This window comes from Dermacentor silvarum, chromosome 10 (assembly GCF_013339745.2).
Source record: "Dermacentor silvarum isolate Dsil-2018 chromosome 10, BIME_Dsil_1.4, whole genome shotgun sequence".
Classification (NCBI taxonomy): Eukaryota; Metazoa; Arthropoda; class Arachnida; order Ixodida; family Ixodidae; genus Dermacentor; species Dermacentor silvarum.
Genome location: NC_051163.1, coordinates 136,161,135 through 136,179,653, shown reverse-complemented (window position 1 = coordinate 136,179,653; position 18,519 = coordinate 136,161,135). Strand labels below are relative to the sequence as shown.

General features: G+C 51.4%; 1 protein-coding gene across 1 annotated transcript in view; it reads right to left on the bottom strand.

Moving 5' to 3' along the window:
* Positions 1-12,317, bottom strand: part of LOC119431864 (ATP-binding cassette sub-family C member 2) — a 191,937-nt gene extending 179,620 nt beyond the window's left edge. The window contains exons 1-2 of the mRNA XM_049658085.1: positions 11,983-12,317; positions 11,229-11,432 (exon numbers count right to left, since the gene is read on the bottom strand). Coding sequence (XP_049514042.1) covers positions 11,229-11,432; positions 11,983-12,240 — 462 coding nt within the window. The 5' untranslated portion in view covers positions 12,241-12,317. The remainder of the gene's footprint in view (positions 1-11,228; positions 11,433-11,982) is intronic.
* Positions 12,318-18,519: the final 6,202 nt, after the last annotated feature.

Genomic DNA, 18,519 nt, shown 5'->3' with positions numbered 1-18,519 from the left:
TACTGGAAAGGCGAGGGGAAGAGCAAGGCATTTCTTTTTTTTTTTTTGGCACTCCCCCAGCGCGTAGCGCCGCAGCGTTTGGCATCGTTGATCGTGACGGCATTCTGAACTCGATGCACGTTTACTTGAAATGTTCAAAAAATATCTGAGGTGGTTTAGGGGCCCTCTAAAGACACGGAAGACCATCTTCGAAGTGTTAATGGACCAGCGCACGACGTGCGATCGGTGAGTCGTGCGACATCATTCGAACAGCAGCAGGCAACGAACGGTACCATCCTTTGCCAATTAAGACTTCTTTACTTCTCCCCTCGGTGGCATCGGGTGCCACACCATAAGACGCACAAAAAACCAAGGGGACTGCTGCGCACACCACACACTGCGAGCGAGTACCAGTAGCGCGAGTCGGCCCACACCGGTCACCATTCGTCGGTCAGAAATCGAAAAACATCGAAACCCTGCAGAAGACCCAGCTCTGACGGAACAGTTCGGCACGGATCATTCAACGAGAGAGAACCAGCTTCCTCACTCCTAAATAACCCCCGCTCACTTACTGAACCACGGCTACCTCAGTCTTCAAAAGAGCGGCCCGCTCCTGAGCGCTCAGGAGCGAGCCGAGTCTTTTGAAGAGCGAGGGAGCCGTGGCGAAAAGAGCGGCTGGCTCCTAAGCGCTCAGGAGCGAGCCAGATCTTCTGAAGAGCGAGGGAGCCGTGGCGAAAAGAGCGGCTGGCTCCTAAGCGCTCAGGAGCGAGCCGGATCTTTTGAAGAGCGAGGGAGCCGTGGCGAAAAGAGCGGCTGGCTCCTAAGCGCTCAGGAGCGAGCCAGATCTTCTGAAGAGCGAGGGAGCCGTGGCGAAAAGAGCGGCTGGCTCCTAAGCGCTCAGGAGCGAGCCAGATCTTTTGAAGAGCGAGGGAGCCGTGGCGAAAAGAGCGGCTGGCTCCTAAGCGCTCAGGAGCGAGCCAGATCTTCTGAAGAGCGAGGGAGCCGTGGCGAAAAGAGCGGCTGGCTCATAAGCGCTCAGGAGCGAGCCGGATCTTCTGAAGAGCGAGGGAGCCGTGGCGAAAAGAGCGGCTGGCTCCTAAGCGCTCAGGAGCGAGCCGGATCTTTTGAAGAGCGAGGGAGCCGTGGCGAAAAGAGCGGCTGGCTCCTAAGCGCTCAGGAGCGAGCCGGATCTTTTGAAGAGCGAGGGAGCCGTGGCGAAAAGAGCGGCTGGCTCCTAAGCGCTCAGGAGCGAGCCAGATCTTCTGAAGAGCGAGGGAGCCGTGGCGAAAAGAGCGGCTGGCTCCTGAGCGCTCAGGAGCGAGCCAGATCTTCTGAAGAGCGAGGGAGCCGTGGCGAAAAGAGCGGCTGGCTCCTGAGCGCTCAGGAGCGAGCCAGATCTTCTGAAGAGCGAGGGAGCCGTGGCGAAAAGAGCGGCTGGCTCCTAAGCGCTCAGGAGCGAGCCGGATCTTTTGAAGAGCGAGGGAGCCGTGGCGAAAAGAGCGGCTGGCTCCTAAGCGCTCAGGAGCGAGCCGGATCTTTTGAAGAGCGAGGGAGCCGTGGCGAAAAGAGCGGCTGGCTCCTAAGCGCTCAGGAGCGAGCCGGATCTTTTGAAGAGCGAGGGAGCCGTGGCGAAAAGAGCGGCTGGCTCCTAAGCGCTCAGGAGCGAGCCAGATCTTCTGAAGAGCGAGGGAGCCGTGGCGAAAAGAGCGGCTGGCTCCTAAGCGCTCAGGAGCGAGCCGGATCTTTTGAAGAGCGAGGGAGCCGTGGCGAAAAGAGCGGCTGGCTCCTAAGCGCTCAGGAGCGAGCCGGATCTTCTGAAGAGCGAGGGAGCCGTGGCGAAAAGAGCGGCTGGATCTTGAGCGCTCAGGAGCGAGCCAGATCTTCTGAAGAGCGAGGGAGCCGTGGCGAAAAGAGCGGCTGGCTCCTGAGCGCTCAGGAGCGAGCCAGATCTTCTGAAGAGCGAGGGAGCCGTGGCGAAAAGAGCGGCTGGCTCCTAAGCGCTCAGGAGCGAGCCGGATCTTTTGAAGAGCGAGGGAGCCGTGGCGAAAAGAGCGGCTGGCTCCTAAGCGCTCAGGAGCGAGCCGGATCTTTTGAAGAGCGAGGGAGCTGTGGCGAAAAGAGCGGCTGGATCCTGAGCGCTCAGGAGCGAGCCAGATCTTCTGAAGAGCGAGAGAGCCGTGGCGAAAAGAGCGGCTGGCTCCTAAGCGCTCAGGAGCGAGCCGGATCTTCTGAAGAGCGAGGGAGCCGTGGCGAAAAGAGCGGCTGGATCCTGAGCGCTCAGGAGCGAGCCAGATCTTCTGAAGAGCGAGGGAGCCGTGGCGAAAAGAGCGGCTGGCTCCTGAGCGCTCAGGAGCGAGCCGGATCTTTTGAAGAGCGAGGGAGCTGTGGCGAAAAGAGCGGCTGGATCCTGAGCGCTCAGGAGCGAGCCAGATCTTCTGAAGAGCGAGAGAGCCGTGGCGAAAAGAGCGGCTGGCTCCTAAGCGCTCAGGAGCGAGCCGGATCTTTTGAAGAGCGAGGGAGCCGTGGCGAAAAGAGCGGCTGGCTCCTAAGCGCTCAGGAGCGAGCCGGATCTTTTGAAGAGCGAGGGAGCTGTGGCGAAAAGAGCGGCTGGATCCTGAGCGCTCAGGAGCGAGCCAGATCTTCTGAAGAGCGAGAGAGCCGTGGCGAAAAGAGCGGCTGGCTCCTAAGCGCTCAGGAGCGAGCCGGATCTTCTGAAGAGCGAGGGAGCCGTGGCGAAAAGAGCGGCTGGATCCTGAGCGCTGAGGAGCGAGCCAGATCTTCTGAAGAGCGAGGGAGCCGTGGCGAAAAGAGCGGCTGGCTCCTGAGCGCTCAGGAGCGAGCCAGATCTTTTGAAGAGCGAGGGAGCCGTGGCGAAAAGAGCGGCTGGATCCTGAGCGCTCAGGAGCGAGCCAGATCTTCTGAAGAGCGAGAGAGCCGTGGCGAAAAGAGCGGCTGGCTCCTGAGCGCTCAGGAGCGAGCCGGATCTTTTGAAGAGCGAGGGAGCTGTGGCGAAAAGAGCGGCTGGATCCTGAGCGCTCAGGAGCGAGCCAGATCTTCTGAAGAGCGAGGGAGCCGTGGCGAAAAGAGCGGCTGGCTCCTGAGCGCTCAGGAGCGAGCCAGATCTTTTGAAGAGCGAGGGAGCCGTGGCGAAAAGAGCGGCTGGCTCCTAAGCGCTCAGGAGCGAGCCGGATCTTTTGAAGAGCGAGGGAGCTGTGGCGAAAAGAGCGGCTGGATCCTGAGCGCTCAGGAGCGAGCCAGATCTTCTGAAGAGCGAGAGAGCCGTGGCGAAAAGAGCGGCTGGCTCCTAAGCGCTCAGGAGCGAGCCGGATCTTCTGAAGAGCGAGGGAGCCGTGGCGAAAAGAGCGGCTGGATCCTGAGCGCTCAGGAGCGAGCAGATCTTCTGAAGAGCGAGGGAGCCGTGGCGAAAAGAGCGGCTGGCTCCTAAGCGCTCAGGAGCGAGCCGGATCTTCTGAAGAGCGAGGGAGCCGTGGCGAAAAGAGCGGCTGGATCCTGAGCGCTCAGGAGCGAGCCAGATCTTCTGAAGAGCGAGGGAGCCGTGGCGAAAAGAGCGGCTGGCTCCTAAGCGCTCAGGAGCGAGCCGGATCTTTTGAAGAGCGAGGGAGCTGTGGCGAAAAGAGCGGCTGGATCCTGAGCGCTCAGGAGCGAGCCAGATCTTCTGAAGAGCGAGAGAGCCGTGGCGAAAAGAGCGGCTGGCTCCTAAGCGCTCAGGAGCGAGCCGGATCTTCTGAAGAGCGAGGGAGCCGTGGCGAAAAGAGCGGCTGGCTCCTGAGCGCTCAGGAGCGAGCCGGATCTTTTGAAGAGCGAGAGAGCCGCGGCGAAAAGAGCGGCTGGATCCTGAGCGCTCAGGAGCGAGCCAGATCTTTTGAGCCGCTCTTTTGAAGAGCGAGGGAGCGGTGGTTCAGTAAGTGAGCGGCGGTTCTTTCGTTCTTCAGCCGAAGGCGAGGGGGTGAAGGCGACTCTTGCGAGCACGGTGTGCTTGCGAGGAAGGGCGGGAGGGCAGTTGCTTTCTCGTACCGCTAATAGATGGCGCGGAAGTCGCACCCAGCATAGGGTGCCTCGATGCCCAGCGCCGCCGTCGGCGGCGCTGGCATCGAGGCACCCTAACCCAGCAGAAGACCCGGCTCTGACGGAACGCATCGGCACGGCTCTCTGAACGCGAGAGAACCGGCTCCCTTTCTCCAAAAGAACCGCCGCTCATTTTTACTGAACGACCGCTCACTCGCTCTTTCAAAAGAGCCGCTCACAAGATCCGGCTCGCTCCTGAGCGACCCATCTCTACTCGAACTAGTTCGGACTTCTCCGGGGTGCAACTCACGCCAGCTTTTGCCACATGATCCTCTACAATGTTAATTGCCTTCTGGAGGGTTTCCTGACGTTCCCCTAAAGATACCTTTGCGGTCCAGAGAGTTACGTCGTCCGCGTAAATCGCATGTCTTAAGTTTGGGATCCGTTGTAGTTTCACTGCTAGTCTTTTCATCCCTATATTAAAGAGAAGCGGCGAAAGAATTGAACCTTGCGGCGTTCCTCTTTCGGGGGTCTGTAGAACGCCTGAGCGGGTCGATCCTAACTGTATCGTGGCTGCGTGCTTGTCTAGAAAGGATTTTATGTATTCATAAGTCCGCTGTCCATTGGGCATGTTTGATAGTTCCGTTAATATGCTCTCGTGCGAGATGGTATCAAAAGCTTATTTGCACTGTAAACGAAAATACCCCCGCATGGGAATTTTAAGGAGGTGATGTGCCCTATATACTCCCATCCTTCAATATTTATTCCGATGTATGGGAGGAATACAACGGCATTCCCTCGTTTCACTCCGCTCACAACCTGTGGGAGGATAAGGGCGGACATGACGTGATTTTATTCCGCCTTCAAAATTTTGTTCTCCCCGGGAACTCCGCACAGGGAGTTTTAAAAAACTCCCCTGACAGAACAGGTTGGTCACGTGGTGCTTCCCATAAGGCTGTGCGCCGCGCCAGCGACCGGCCGCGTTCGGCGGAGTCGGCGGTGCTCATGGCTGACGGTTTGTTTACATCTGTGAAGTGTCGTTCCGTGCCAGCGTTTCGCCGATTTTCTTTCCTATACTTCCTTCCAGAAAGTGTTATAGGCCTGTCTGAAGCTCACTGCATCTCATCTTCATGTGCGTTAGCTGTGATCACTCTGCTGGCAACGATGAATGCAAGTGCAACGATTTCAAGTGCGGAAAAAGGCTTAGTTGTGACCACGAAGCTGCCGGTTGACTCGTGATGTCGGCTCGGGTTTCTGGCTGTGCTTCCGTGTTGCGTGACCTTGACTTGTGTTCCTCAGTGAGTTCAATACCACTTTTATGTCCTTTTGAGTATATTCTGACAACGTCCGGTGTAAAGTGCCGCGTAGCAATGGCAACAGCAGTCACGGTTCGAGCGACAACGTCCGTGATAGCCGCACATGAATGCCATATTCCGAGTTCGTCACGGTGCTGTGCTGCCAGTAAGTTAGACCGTGGTGCAAGCAACTCTTTTATGAATCTGTGTACGGATATCCTCGCCCAAGAAATACGGTAGGACGTAAGTACGTACTGTGAATAAAGCTTCTTACTGAGCGATGTGAATTGAATTGTTATCGCGCAGTTCTGTTTTGATCACGTCGTTGCTTCGGATATTGCATTAACATCAGCTCCATCCAACATACTGATTTAGGAGCATACCTGCTGGCTCCGAGCGTGAGGATTCGTTTGCCAGATGAGCGATATGGCTTCGTTTCACAGCCGAGAGACATTGCTTGGACGCGGAGCAAATAGTGCGGTAAAAAAAATGTATGACTACGCAATTTTCGGTGTTACGTAGGCTGCTACGGGTCATTCTCACATGTAATAAATTGTTATCCAGCCACAATTCTTTCGCATGAAGCTAATTTTGTCATGAAGCACGCGCACGTACTTTTTTCTTGCGTACTGTAACTAACGCACTACTTTTTGGCCGCGGACGCCGGCAGTGTGCGAAGTCGCTTCAGCGCTCACGGAATGGCATTCTAATTTTGAAAAATTATGCCATGAACGTTGTTTTTTCAATATTCTAAGTTAACAGTTCCGTGTGGATTTATGTTTCATGTTGTTTTCAGAGAGACCGATCTCATATGTGCGAGCCTGTGAGTCGTAACTCTGAAAACACTACAGCTGCTCGCTAGGCCGTTTCGAGGCCCACATTATCGTGGCACATTATCGCTCCATTACTGGCAGGGTTGCTTGTTGTTGTGTGTCGAGTGTGCGTTGGATGGCTTTCACAGCTCTTCGTCGGGTGTTTCTCAAATGTTTGTGTTATGTATTGCTTGGTCTGTTTGGTCTCGTTCACTTGTTTCGCAGAACTTGGCTTATGCTTGTGTGTATATTTCGGAATTTGACCCGAAGCCTCTACATAAAAATTCTCCTCGCAAATTGACGTGTCTTTTTTATACTCCCGGTGCACCTCGAAAAAACTCCGTCCAGCTCGAAGTAAAAAATAAAAATGACAGAAAAAAAAAACTCCGAAGGCACCACGCAAAAATTCCGCCCGCTCGGAGTAAAAATTATACTCCGATCATTCGGAGCATAATAAACTCCCAACCGGGGGGTCGCTAGAGGACAAGCATTATACTCCCACCTGAGAGTTATTTCCGTTTACAGTGTGATATCTAATGCCACTATGAATCTGTCTGCATTTCCTCTCTCTGGGTTTAATACTTCTTCTTTCAGCAGGAGAAACACGTCCTGTATCGACATATGCTGTCTAAAGCCGAACATAGTTTCCGGGAAAAGGTTGTTGTTTTCTATGTACCTAGTGAGTCTCATCTGTATAACCTTTTGAAAAAGCTTACCTAGACATGAGGTAAGGGATATGGGTCGAGCTTTTTTAGGTCCCTCGGTTTCATTGGTTTCGGTATTAGAATTATCTCTGCATGCCTCCATGCCTGTGGGATTTGACCTCCTTCAGTCCATACATGTTTGTTAAAGAGATCTGTTGGCCCTGTCAAAGCATTGAGGCTAAGATTGCGAATCATGGCGTTTGTTATTTTGTCCGGTCCACGCGCTGTATTTTTCTTGAAAGTTTGCGCTGCCGCGAAAACCTCTGCCACCAATATAGAGGCATCTAGCTCCTCATTGCTCCTTCCTGAATATGTGGGAGTATCATGATTTTGCGTGGAATTTGCTCCTATATATATGTCTTCTAGGATGTCAAGGAGATGTGTGTCAGTGTCTCGAAATTCGCATTCAAGTGATCTAAGAGCTCGGTTCGTCGCTGTTTTTGTATTTGCAGGATCTATCGTGCTTCTCAAAATGGCCCATGTCTTTTTTTGTGTGTAGGGTTCCGTGTGGAGATTCACGGAATTGGTGCCACTTATTGTTTTCTAGTGTTTGTGCATAAGCATTAGCCTCCTGTGTTAGTTGTGCTATGCGTATTTTAGGCTTTCTATTCAATATTTGTCTTTTCTATCATCTCGTCAGGCTTCTGCGTGCTTCCCATAAATGTATGAGGCGGCTGTCTACCGCTGTTATACCCGATGTTGTAGCGATCTCCCTCGTTGCCCTTCCGTGTGTTTCGCGTATTTGTTCCACCCAGGTTTCAATATCTTCTGTGAATATGAGCGGCTATTGTTTATCTCGATATACAATCCAGTCTGTAATGCAAGCCCTCCCTAGGGAGCGACGGATTTTGGGGGGATTGAGACCTATCGAGATAATGTTATGGTCACTGCCCAAATTTTCCTCCAAATTTGTCCGCCGGGTCTCCCCTGGATGGCTCGAGAAAGCAACATTTGAGGTTGTATCCACCGCTACACTATTGCCTAAACGTGTGTAACACCCCGGTATTGTGATGAGTTCTAACCCGTATCGATCTCTTGTCTCGACTAGTGATTTTCCCTTCACCGAGTCTTTGTTGTAACCCCAGGTGGAGTGTGGTGCATTGAAGTCACCAACCACTAGCAGCTTGTCTTTTCGCTCCATGTCTGATATTGCATAAATTATTAGGGTATCGAAGCATGGTGCTCGCTCTCGAGGAGCACTGTGTATTTTTAGAATTACATGTCTTTGCTTTATTTCTTTTGCGTGACCACACTGTTAGTATTTGATGCTGTGTATCGTGCTGTGGCATATACGTGACGCTAAAGACCAGGTCTTCTCTTGCAAAGGTGGCGACCCTAAGATAATCGGGATTGGAATATGTCTCGTATCCATTTAGTTTTTGTGTGATTTGCTTGCTTTCTTGTAGGCATAGAATGTCGGATAGGACTGGCACTGGCTGCATATAATGTGCAAAGGCAGCATGTTTGTGACGTAACGTATGGCAATTCTACTGCCATACCTCAAGGTTTTCAGTGTTTCTATGTGTCGTGTTAGCTATGAATGGTACTATCGCTATCCGTCGTCTCTATCACTTTTGGGCGACGGCTAGGAGCTCCTGGGCTATCATTAATGCGTTTTCGTGTGGTTACTTTTTATGGAACTTAGCGAGTCGTCTACGTGTCTCTTAAGAGCATGCAATTCTGCGAACATTATCTGTACTTGATGTGCGATTGTTTCCAGCTGCTTGCCAATGGGCTCTTGTGGTGTTGGTTTGGGTTTAATAACCTGTGTTGGTAGCTTCTTTTGTTTTGTTTGTGAGGTCGTGTATTGTTTGCTTAAGGGCAGCCCTCTCTTTCTTCAATTCTGCCAGACTGGTTTTTAGTGATCTATTTTCTTCTATGAGTTTCTGATCCGCTACAGATTAGTTATTGGTCTGATGTTGTGTAGTGGGAGCTGCAACTGGTGCCCAGCCTACCTTTGGTGCCACCATTTGTGGTTGGTCAATGGTTTCCCTGGACTGAGGGTGTTGAGGTGTTGCGTTCTTCAGCTTGGACTTCACTGCTCCCTGCCCGGTTTCTTGACGGTGCCCTTCCGGAAAATTTTCCTGGTGGAAGGGAATGGATCCTTCCGTGGTATACCCTTGCTCTTCTTCCTCCGATTCTAACCACCTGTGTTTACTCTTGAGCTCGGTGTAAGAAGGTAGGTGATCCGACGGCGGCGCAAGGCGCGGCGCGGCCACTTAAGTTGACTCTACGCACGCTACCACCGCAAGGAGCAGCACCTGTTCTGGGGGCCACTTTTTCGCTTGCTTTGCTGGCGCTTTTATGGGCACGCGCAGCAGAGGTGCTTTATTTCGATGCATATATGTCATTCGCCTGCTTAAAACAACTCCATTTGGTTGGAGGAACGTCCCTTTATATTTCTGCCGACATTTCGATTGACTCTGATGCGGCGAGCAGCGGCAAGCGAAGCGCGCCGTCTGCTCGAGCAGAAGACGCGTCTCTCTCGTGTTGGAAATGACGGTATTTTGACAGTAAGTGGCATGAAACCTTCTACCTGCTCTGGATTTGGCGTCTGAATAACGAAAAATTGCATAACTTTATGTATGGGTGTTTAAATGATGACGGAGGTTGTAAATTATCCACTCTTCTGCCGCTGCTCCAAGGCGTCCTGAACACGTGCTGCCCCTAGCGGTGGCGCTCACTTCCGGTCAAACGAAGTGGCCGCTCTCTCGCCCCAGCGCGGGTGCGCCGTTGGTGCACCTTTCTTACACCGTGCTCTTGAGTCTACGTTCAAAGGCTTTGATGGCATCCGTGCTTGGCGTCCTGACGATGGTTCTTGTCGGCGAACCTGTCTTAGACGCTTTCTACAGCTTCGGTCCCCCGTTAGGTGGGCTTCACCACATGAGACACACTTCGGGTTACATTCGTGTCCGTCTGCTGGATCTTCCGTTCCACAAATCCCACACACACACAGTTCCGGTTGTGGGCACACATCAGTTCTGTGACCCACCCTTTGACATGTTTTGCAGACTTGCACAGTATTCCGATACGGATAGCAGGCCATTTCGCCTCCCTCGTAGTACACATATATTGATACTAGGTTTCCGAAAAATACAATGACGGCACTCTTAGTGTCCCCCAGCATTCGTGTTAGTGTCCCCCCTGAGCGACTTCCACATTTAGCGTGCGCACTCTGATTTTCGATTTAAGGACGTCTGATGGCGTATGTGGGGTGAGTCCGTGGATTACCACCCGAATTGCCCCGTCCCCCAGAGCTATATACGCTTTCACAGCATGGGGTTTTTCATTTATCTTGAGTGATGTAATCTGGCGCAATGTGTTTGCGACTTCTTTCCTGGGGTTGAGACATTTACAATGTTCGATCCAGGCTTAATACGTAGCAGAAACTGCTCACCTTGGATCTTTTCATCGCAAGCCTCAATAATCGCACGGGCCATCACGGGAGTTGTAATTGCTCGAAGTCGGAGTCCTTGATGCGGTCTCACAATGACTTTGAAGTCTTCCTTTGGTAAGGGTGGTAGTTTCTTCCCGTTGCGTCTCGGGCGAAATTTTGGCTTGTCTGCCTTTTTCGGAGAGTCGTTCTTCTGGTGCGCCTGCGCAGGTTCTCTTCGTTGCATTTTTCTTTCCCTGATGGACACAACCATGATCCATCCCTCTTGAGCGTCTTGAATGCATTTTTCGGTCGTATTCTCACCGTTGTTGATGGTGGACGGTGTTGGGCTTATCCCTGTTCTGGTGTCTGGTGCAGTCCGATGTCCGCAAAATCCATGCGCTCTTCGGTGTTGGAATCGTGGCTGGTCGGGGCTCTCCCCACTGAGCCGCTTTTCGCACAACGCGCAGGAGTTTCAGACGCCATCTGCATCGTCGTCGCGGCGGTGGCGGAGTCGCAGCCGGCGTCGCGGCTGCCGCCGCTCGCTACTCCTCGGTAGGCTTACACAGGCTCACTTGTGGATGTAGCAATCACTTGGTGGTATTTCCGTGAAGAATTGTCCAAGGGCCAAAATACTGGCCTCCCTGGCTCCCGCTTGACTTCCCGGAACGGATGAGGTGCACGTTTCGTAGGTTCGAAGAACTGGACCACACGAAAAACATAGAAATTGCGGAGCGTGATGCGAGTGCGTCCACACTCCTCAATGTCATCCCGCGTCTCTTATACATTGTAAAACAGTGGAAATTTAGACTAGACACGGCCCTGTGTCCTGTGCATCTCGCAGTCTGCCTTCTAAATTAGCGCTGTTAAACCATGTCCTGTAATAAAAACCCGAGTTGTCGGAAACTGGTTATAAGATGCCTGAAAATCGCATGTTACGTAAATGACAGAGAAACATATCACTTTCTAGCGAATTCTAGGATAACACTACAGTAGTATTCTTGTAGTGTGGTAATATATCAGTTTCTGGTCAACATACCAGTGAACTGGCGGCACCGGTGAATGCCTCCAGAACTCCGCTGATGATGTCTACCTTGAGGACACAGCGCAGCTCCTCCGACCTGAGTGCATCCAGGACCTTGGCGTGGTTTGGCTCCCATGCGTACATCTTCACGGTGCGGATGGAGTTGAGAAGCTCGAGCATTCGCTTCAGCCGCTCGTCACGCTTTTTCAGGCTCACTCGCTGCGCAACAGTAAGAAAGAAATGACTATACTGAACGGCTAATCGCTGAAGAAGAGAGGCTGTAGCACAACAGTGATGAACATTGGAATTTTTTTACTTTTGATTTAGATATGAAACGTCACAAATGTCTGTCACGACGGCGTGTTCTTCGTTTTCACTTGTCTAGGAGTATGTTATTTTACAGTTTGCATTTAAGGAGTGTCCTGGATTACAACTTTCTCGACCCCACCCTTACTCATCGTGCAAATCCCAAACTGTGTGCAATAGCATGTTGTAGTGAATGCGCAGCGTTTACTATGTTTATACGTGCGAATATGGGCGAATGTGAATATCCTACCTATTCTCTATAATGTACAGTTATTGTAGTTATGCCAAATTTAGCGATATATTTTTTCACGTTGTAAGAAAACTCGCCTATGCATGTAGCAAGCTGTTCGGTGCTCCTCTGGGTTAACGCCTTCAGAATCTTTTTAGGCGTTATTGGCTTAACAGTGGAAAAACTGCATTGAATGTTTTCAATCTGCAGACGAATGTTCTACGGAATGCGTACCTCGACAGCACGAAGTCTTGCGAGGAAGAAGCCGAGTGCGGCCGTGGTTAGCAGAAGCCAGGCGGCGCAAGCCATGGCGGCTTCGATGCCTACGCGCCGGACAAGCATGTAGAATATCAGCGGCATGGCGAGCAGACCAGCTGCCGGCATCGGGATCAGTGTGACGCCAAAAGACAATGTTGTGCAGTCCACGCCGAACACGGACATCACGTAGCCCGGAGGATTCAACCTGCGGGCAGTGGCTGAATGCCGCAGCATCTGGAGAAGCGGGTGCCTAGGTAACTAATTGATGGCATCCGTATGGGCATAACAACACATCATGACGCCTCCAGCAAGGTGAGCTAAGAAAGCTGGAGGGGAACATGTGCGACAAGGCCCTTTTTGTTCTCTCATTCACTTACGGGCATAGAGTTTCTCACTATAACACCTAGAGGGTAATCTGGCGCCAACGCCTACGCGAGTTTCTTAAAGGGCGCTGTGCCGTCATGGGAATGACGGGATATGTGTCTACGAGGCTTATGTTGGCTGGTGTTGTACGAGGCTTCGTCTAAAACGTGGATATGGCTACACAAATAAAGCGTTCTTAAAATAAAATCTACATAAAAGGCTTTCATTCACACATATTACATCTCTCAATGAAGTTTACTCACCTACAATGCAGAATCAACCGAAGAAAAGCAAGAACAGACGACTAGTTGTTCCAAAGCGAGCGAGAATCATGTCTGTTGTCCACCCAACTTTAGCGGCCAGCTAATACTTTTTACGTTTCGTATAATTGTGCATCCAATAGTATGTCCTCAAATATAAACAAAAGATGTTTTTATAGCCAGGTGTGTCTTCAAGGCGTTCTGGCTCTCCAAGAACGATGCAAATGCGAAGTCACAATATACCGGCATTCCGAAGCATACCACAGCGCAGCAGCGCCAGATTTCCCTCTAGGTAACATAGTGAGAAACTCTATGCCTACAGGTAAATGTTCACACACAAAATGAAAACAATGGAAATCAACGCTTGCTTTACCGCAATCACGTTACCACGAGGGGGGGATTTGCACATGTGCGAGCCAACCTTCCGTTGTTGGGGCTGCTACAGGGCCGACAAGCTGAGCCAGCTGCGCATGCGAGAGTTCGGCCGTCGTGGAGAGGGCGACGCCCGCATGAAGGAGCAGAGTAGATGAGGTTTTATCTGTCACCGGTGCCAGCGCGGCGAAACTCGGCAACAGTTTTGTGTCTCACGCGAAGTAGCGATGTCGCAAATGGGCCTCGCCTGAGAAGCGGCGCTCAATGCTAAACTACCGAAGTGATATAGCAAAATCAACACAAAGGTATTTTCTCCGCCTTTGATTCTTGTTTTTCAAAGTTTTTTTCTATCATCTGTAATTCCCACAACCCCTTACCCCCGCGCAGGGTAACCAGCGGGTTTATGATTGGCTCACTGTCTTTCTCCCTCAGTTCCTCTTCCTTCTTGTGTGTAACCCTGGTGGGTCGGTCGTGGTTTGGTCGAAAGAACCGAAAGACTAGGTCGAGTGCAAACAGAACAGTGAACCGCAGGTGTTTATTGTACGCACTATTTTCACGTGCAGTTAAAAGAGGGGAAGGGCGAAACTCGGCAACTGGCTGATTGCTTCTGCAACCACGACCACTGATAGCTGGTGCACAGTCAGTCGGCGCATTTCAATGCGATATACCTGGGACCCAGGTTGGGACCGCAAGCCCCTCGGGCATCGGAAGCATGGGCAGTATTGCATGTGGTTCCGCAGACGAGCAGCCACTGCTGTGCGAGGCGACCCGCCTGGTTTGCTTTCCGCCTACCTGTTATAAGAAAAAATTGTTTTCTTCATCATCATCTCCACTGCCAGCAGTGTTTATAGAATCAACTGTATGGTAACTTTACCGAGGGATTAAAATGTATGGGCTGAAGCACTGAGTAAAAATAGGAGCTAGTAGTAGAGAGAACGGTGCGCTGCTTATGAAAGCTTCCCCTACTGATGTTGCCTAAAGAAGGGCTCTCGGGACGACATCTGTGCACAAATTTGCTTTCTTGCCCGTGAGCCATACCAGTACAACAAAGTTTCCTAAGGATTGATTCGCCTGCGGCCCGGCGATCACTAAACACCGGAGTAGCTGCCAACGGCGCTTGCGATGAAAACGCCGCTAGTCATAAATCAGTTATTTTCGTCAGAACCTGTGCGCCTGGACATTCATTGTGTGCCTAAATGTGCACCCGTGAGCAAACGTATACGGACCTGGCATTGCGCGATAAAGCAGATTTTTTCAACTGCCTGCGAATGCAACTTGAAATTGAGGACTGAAGTCCAAACTTGGCATTTCGAACTTTCCAGGGTACTCGTAAATTTCAGTTTAAGCATGTTAATTACGAAGAAATTCAGTTTTCTCGGTGACTCTGTGGTCCGTATACTTTTTCTCGCGGATGTACATATATGGCTGCGTTGCAATACTAGCCGTAGACGGCAATGTAGACGGCTACGCTGACAGTGGCCATCTTAACTCTTGTTCAAATCCTCACGAAGACGTCAAAGTAGACAGCTTCGCGAAGACAGCATGGAAGTAAGAAGCGGTTCAGAGAAGATGACAACTGTGCTGGGGTGCTATGCAGGATGCGCCGAGTATCTCGTTCGCACTAGGTTTACCCGAGTTTGCTCGATGGCAGTCAGTGAACGGAGATAGCAAGGAAAGCCCAACAACTGCAGGCATAAACAAATGTCGAGATAAAGCCGCGTATGACAACATGAGCGCACCCTGCGCGGCACAGCGATTCCGTTGCTTCAAACACAGAAGACTGCGCAGCAAAACGCGCCAGCGCCTCGTATTGTTATCAACGTATTATCACCATTTAGCAATACCGTGACTGTACCACTGTCTATCTGCACACTTGCCGTGAGCCACTTGCCACGCCTTTCTAGTGCGCGTAAAGGGTGTGCCTCCTCTTTCGAGCATTATCTTTCTATCCTCCTTCGAATGCGAACAGGGCACATGCGGTGCATTGTTGCGCCTACACTTTCCCTCAATCGATTACGTTCAAATACAACAAATAAAATAAGAAACACTTTATTTCTTGAAGTATCTGTTTTTCGTTTGCCATCGCACTGGGTCTAGAAAAGTGAGCGTTTCTCGACGCTGACCGTGTTTGCGACACTGCGGCTCCGACACATCACCGATGACAGAGCAGCCATCTCGAACGACAGCTGCGATACGTTGTCGTTGGAAAACACTACGCACTGCTCAGCATCGTCGTCCACCATGGCGTTTCGACACCTTGCAAGTAGCTACAATGGAGTGCCGATAATTATTTGCTGTGCGCTACGTCGCCAGAATGCGGAGAATAAACCATGTTATGGGGCCATCAGAGCATAAGAAGATATATGCATAAGCCAGCGAAATTCGACACTTTGTTTTTTGATAGTGGTCAGTGACAGTTCGTTTTGACAGTGCGTTTGCGTGTCAATGACAGTGCGTTTTGCGTGTTTTATATAGGAGGTCAAGATTGTTGATGCCTCTCAGTTCCACACCATGTTTGTTGCCGAAAAATAAGTTGGCCATGGCCCATCCGTGGTGGGCGCGCGCACAAGAGTTGCATGCCTCGCGCAGGGCGTGACCTATGGTTTTGATTGACTGGCCAACTCGTGCCAAACTCATACATCGCGAAACCCCCCTCGAGTTGAACTTGCGAACGTGGTGGCGGCAGCATAAGCCGGTGTCATCGCATCCAGCGGCAGCAAGCGTCAATATGACCGTCTGGACCTTTTCACCTACATGACCGGCGTAGAATTTCAGCGTCATTTCTGCCTTTCCAACACGTCAGTGCGCTGGCTGTGTGACGAGTTCGGTGAAGGCCCTCGTCTGTGGAGAGAGCGTGGCGGGCAAATTATGCTTTCCGCACACACACTGGCGTCACTAGGCTGCGGAGAAAAACTTCGTGCGATCGCTTAGGCTCTCTCCAGCTTAAAGCGCTGTTCGTCTACCGCACCCCAGCCCCAGACCAGGTCCGGCGGGGTCATCGGTGTACTGGGGCAACTGCGAGCACCTGGGGTTTAACCCGGACCAACGAACCTGCGAAGGTGAAGTGGTCACGTTATATAGGAAGGCTCAGAATGAACCCCAGGCTGCCTTCCAGTGCAACAGGTGCCGAAAGCAGTTTTCGCAGTTACACGGTGGCGCTGCACTGCACGGGCAGAGAGGCGAAGGAAGTTACTTCGCCAACACGGACCGCCTCGGCCGTCCGAGCAACCACCTCTCCAGGCGGCAAATGATTTGGCTAACGTACTGCGTGAGCAAAAGCGTAGATATATGGCTGTTGAAGGAAATGACCGGCGACTTGTTTCCTGTATCGGAAACGCCATCACCGACTGGAGGAACTACCCCCGTGAGGTCGCGAGGGGCGAGCTGCTGGCGCGACCTCCACTCGGTGGCCCCGGGAAGGTAGCGCAAATTTGCAAGTGCCTTCTTCGCGGCGAGCAAAAGTACAATAGAGGCCGCCTAACGACGGGCGACAACGTTCCGCCGAGCTGCCAAAATTACGGCGGTGTTATAGATGGTGGCCCATGGGTCTTCGGCATGGTGTGTGCGACCATGCCATTCGAGGGTGCTGCGACTTTTCAAGATCAACCGACGAAAGGCGGTGACGCTACGCACTGGTCAACCGGGCACCATTATTCATTGTGACGAATTGGCCGCATACAACTGTATCCCAAATTTAGTAGATGCTAACGGGGCTATGCCTCAACCTGCATTGGGAGGCAGTCAACCACAGCGTAAACTTTGTGGACCACATCACGGCGTTCACACGCAAAAGAAATAGAAAGTTATTCTCAAAAAGTGAAGCGCCACCTCGTCAGCGGTGGGTACAGGGTAACTGCACCGATGCTGGAGTCCCACCTGGGATGAATGTGGTGGCAGTCAACGGCCACGTGCGCTGCAAAGACCCTCTCTTGCGTTTGTTTGAAACCACGGATCGCTCGGGCTACCCAGTTTAAAGACTCTTTCCTGCGGTTGTTAGAAGCCATTGCTCAGCGCTAGCCAGTATGAAGGTGCATCACAAAGTAAAAGAAAATAAAGCGTAGTTTTCTGACCCTTGTATGACTGCTTTCCGGCATTCCTGAGTGCTTACACGGTAAGCGCGCGGCAAACCACTTATGCGCTAGCCGACGCTCACTTCGTCTCGCAGCCTCACTCTAGCGCGAGCAACCAGCGATTTGTTCAAAGGTCAGTATGAAAACCAGGCGCACACCAATCTGTGCTCGGAAACGGGAGCGCAAGCATGTAGCGAGCCGCACCAATTCAATCCAGAGGAAAGAGAAGGAGCAACGAGCGATCTGTTGAAAGCCCAGTGCGAAAACTAAGCGCACACTAATCTGTGCTCCAAAATGCTAGCGCAAGCACATAGCGAGCCGCGCCAATCCAATCCAGAGGAAAGAAAAGGAAGGCGAGCTTCCCCTCGTGGTATAACGCGAAACGTATTAATCTACTAATTGTTCTAATACACATTCAGTGTACATCTTGTAAACTTTAAAATGCTTATAACCCACGTTAATGTGACTAATATTATTGCACTAAATGCATTTATTTTATAACTTGCTTGTGCCTGTAATGCACTCGGTGGAATGACAAACAAGTGAAAGAAGGCACGATCATGCACCGACGGTATGATCACGTGTGCCCCAGTTTGTCGACCGCCCATATGGCTACACCCAAGGGATGATAGCCACCCAGAGTGAATCTAGAGAAACCAATGGAACTGAAGGCGTGCCGACGGACAAACTTTGTCTTGTTACCATTAGTTCTTTCATCTTGGGGCATCGCGAGAGCTCGTGAAGATCCCGAGTTTCGCCAAACTCGGCGCATCCTGCATAGCACCCCAGGACACGTGGAAACTCGGCGAGAAGGTCGCCTGTGCCCAATCAAACGTAGACACGCCTCTCGAGGCCTTAATCTAAGTCACATCGTGTTTTTCATAGGTTCGCAGGCACAAAGACAAAATACAGCAATACTATAGGCTTCCCACAACTTCTTTTTTTTTTGACGCCGTGACGTGGCGTCAGGTCGCAGAAGCGTCTTCCAGATGTTCCAGGCGGCTCGAAACGCGTTCCATTACTTGGCCTTGAAGCTATCTCGGCTGTCTCCTTAGCTGTCTACGTAGACTGTCTCTGATGCTGGCCAGAAATGCAACTCACCGATAGTTCTCTCATTATCGTCAGCAACGAACAGATAACAATGGGAGCCACCTGGCAAGACGGTACTTGTACGCTGCCCCGCTGCCAGTCAGCAAAGTGTTAATTATATGTCACATCATGATTATCCTTTGATGTCCCCTATCATGTTCGAACACTCTGGAATAGTACACCTAATCGACTCGCTAAAGATTTCTTCGTCTTGTGGAACTGACAGTATCAACTCTAAATTTCTAAAACAAACTAAACATTCCTCATCTCTGTTCTTGGTTAAACTCTTCCAGCAGTCGCTTGATCATGGTATCCTTCCTTTTGATTGGAAGATTGGGAAGGTGGTTCCTGTTCATAAA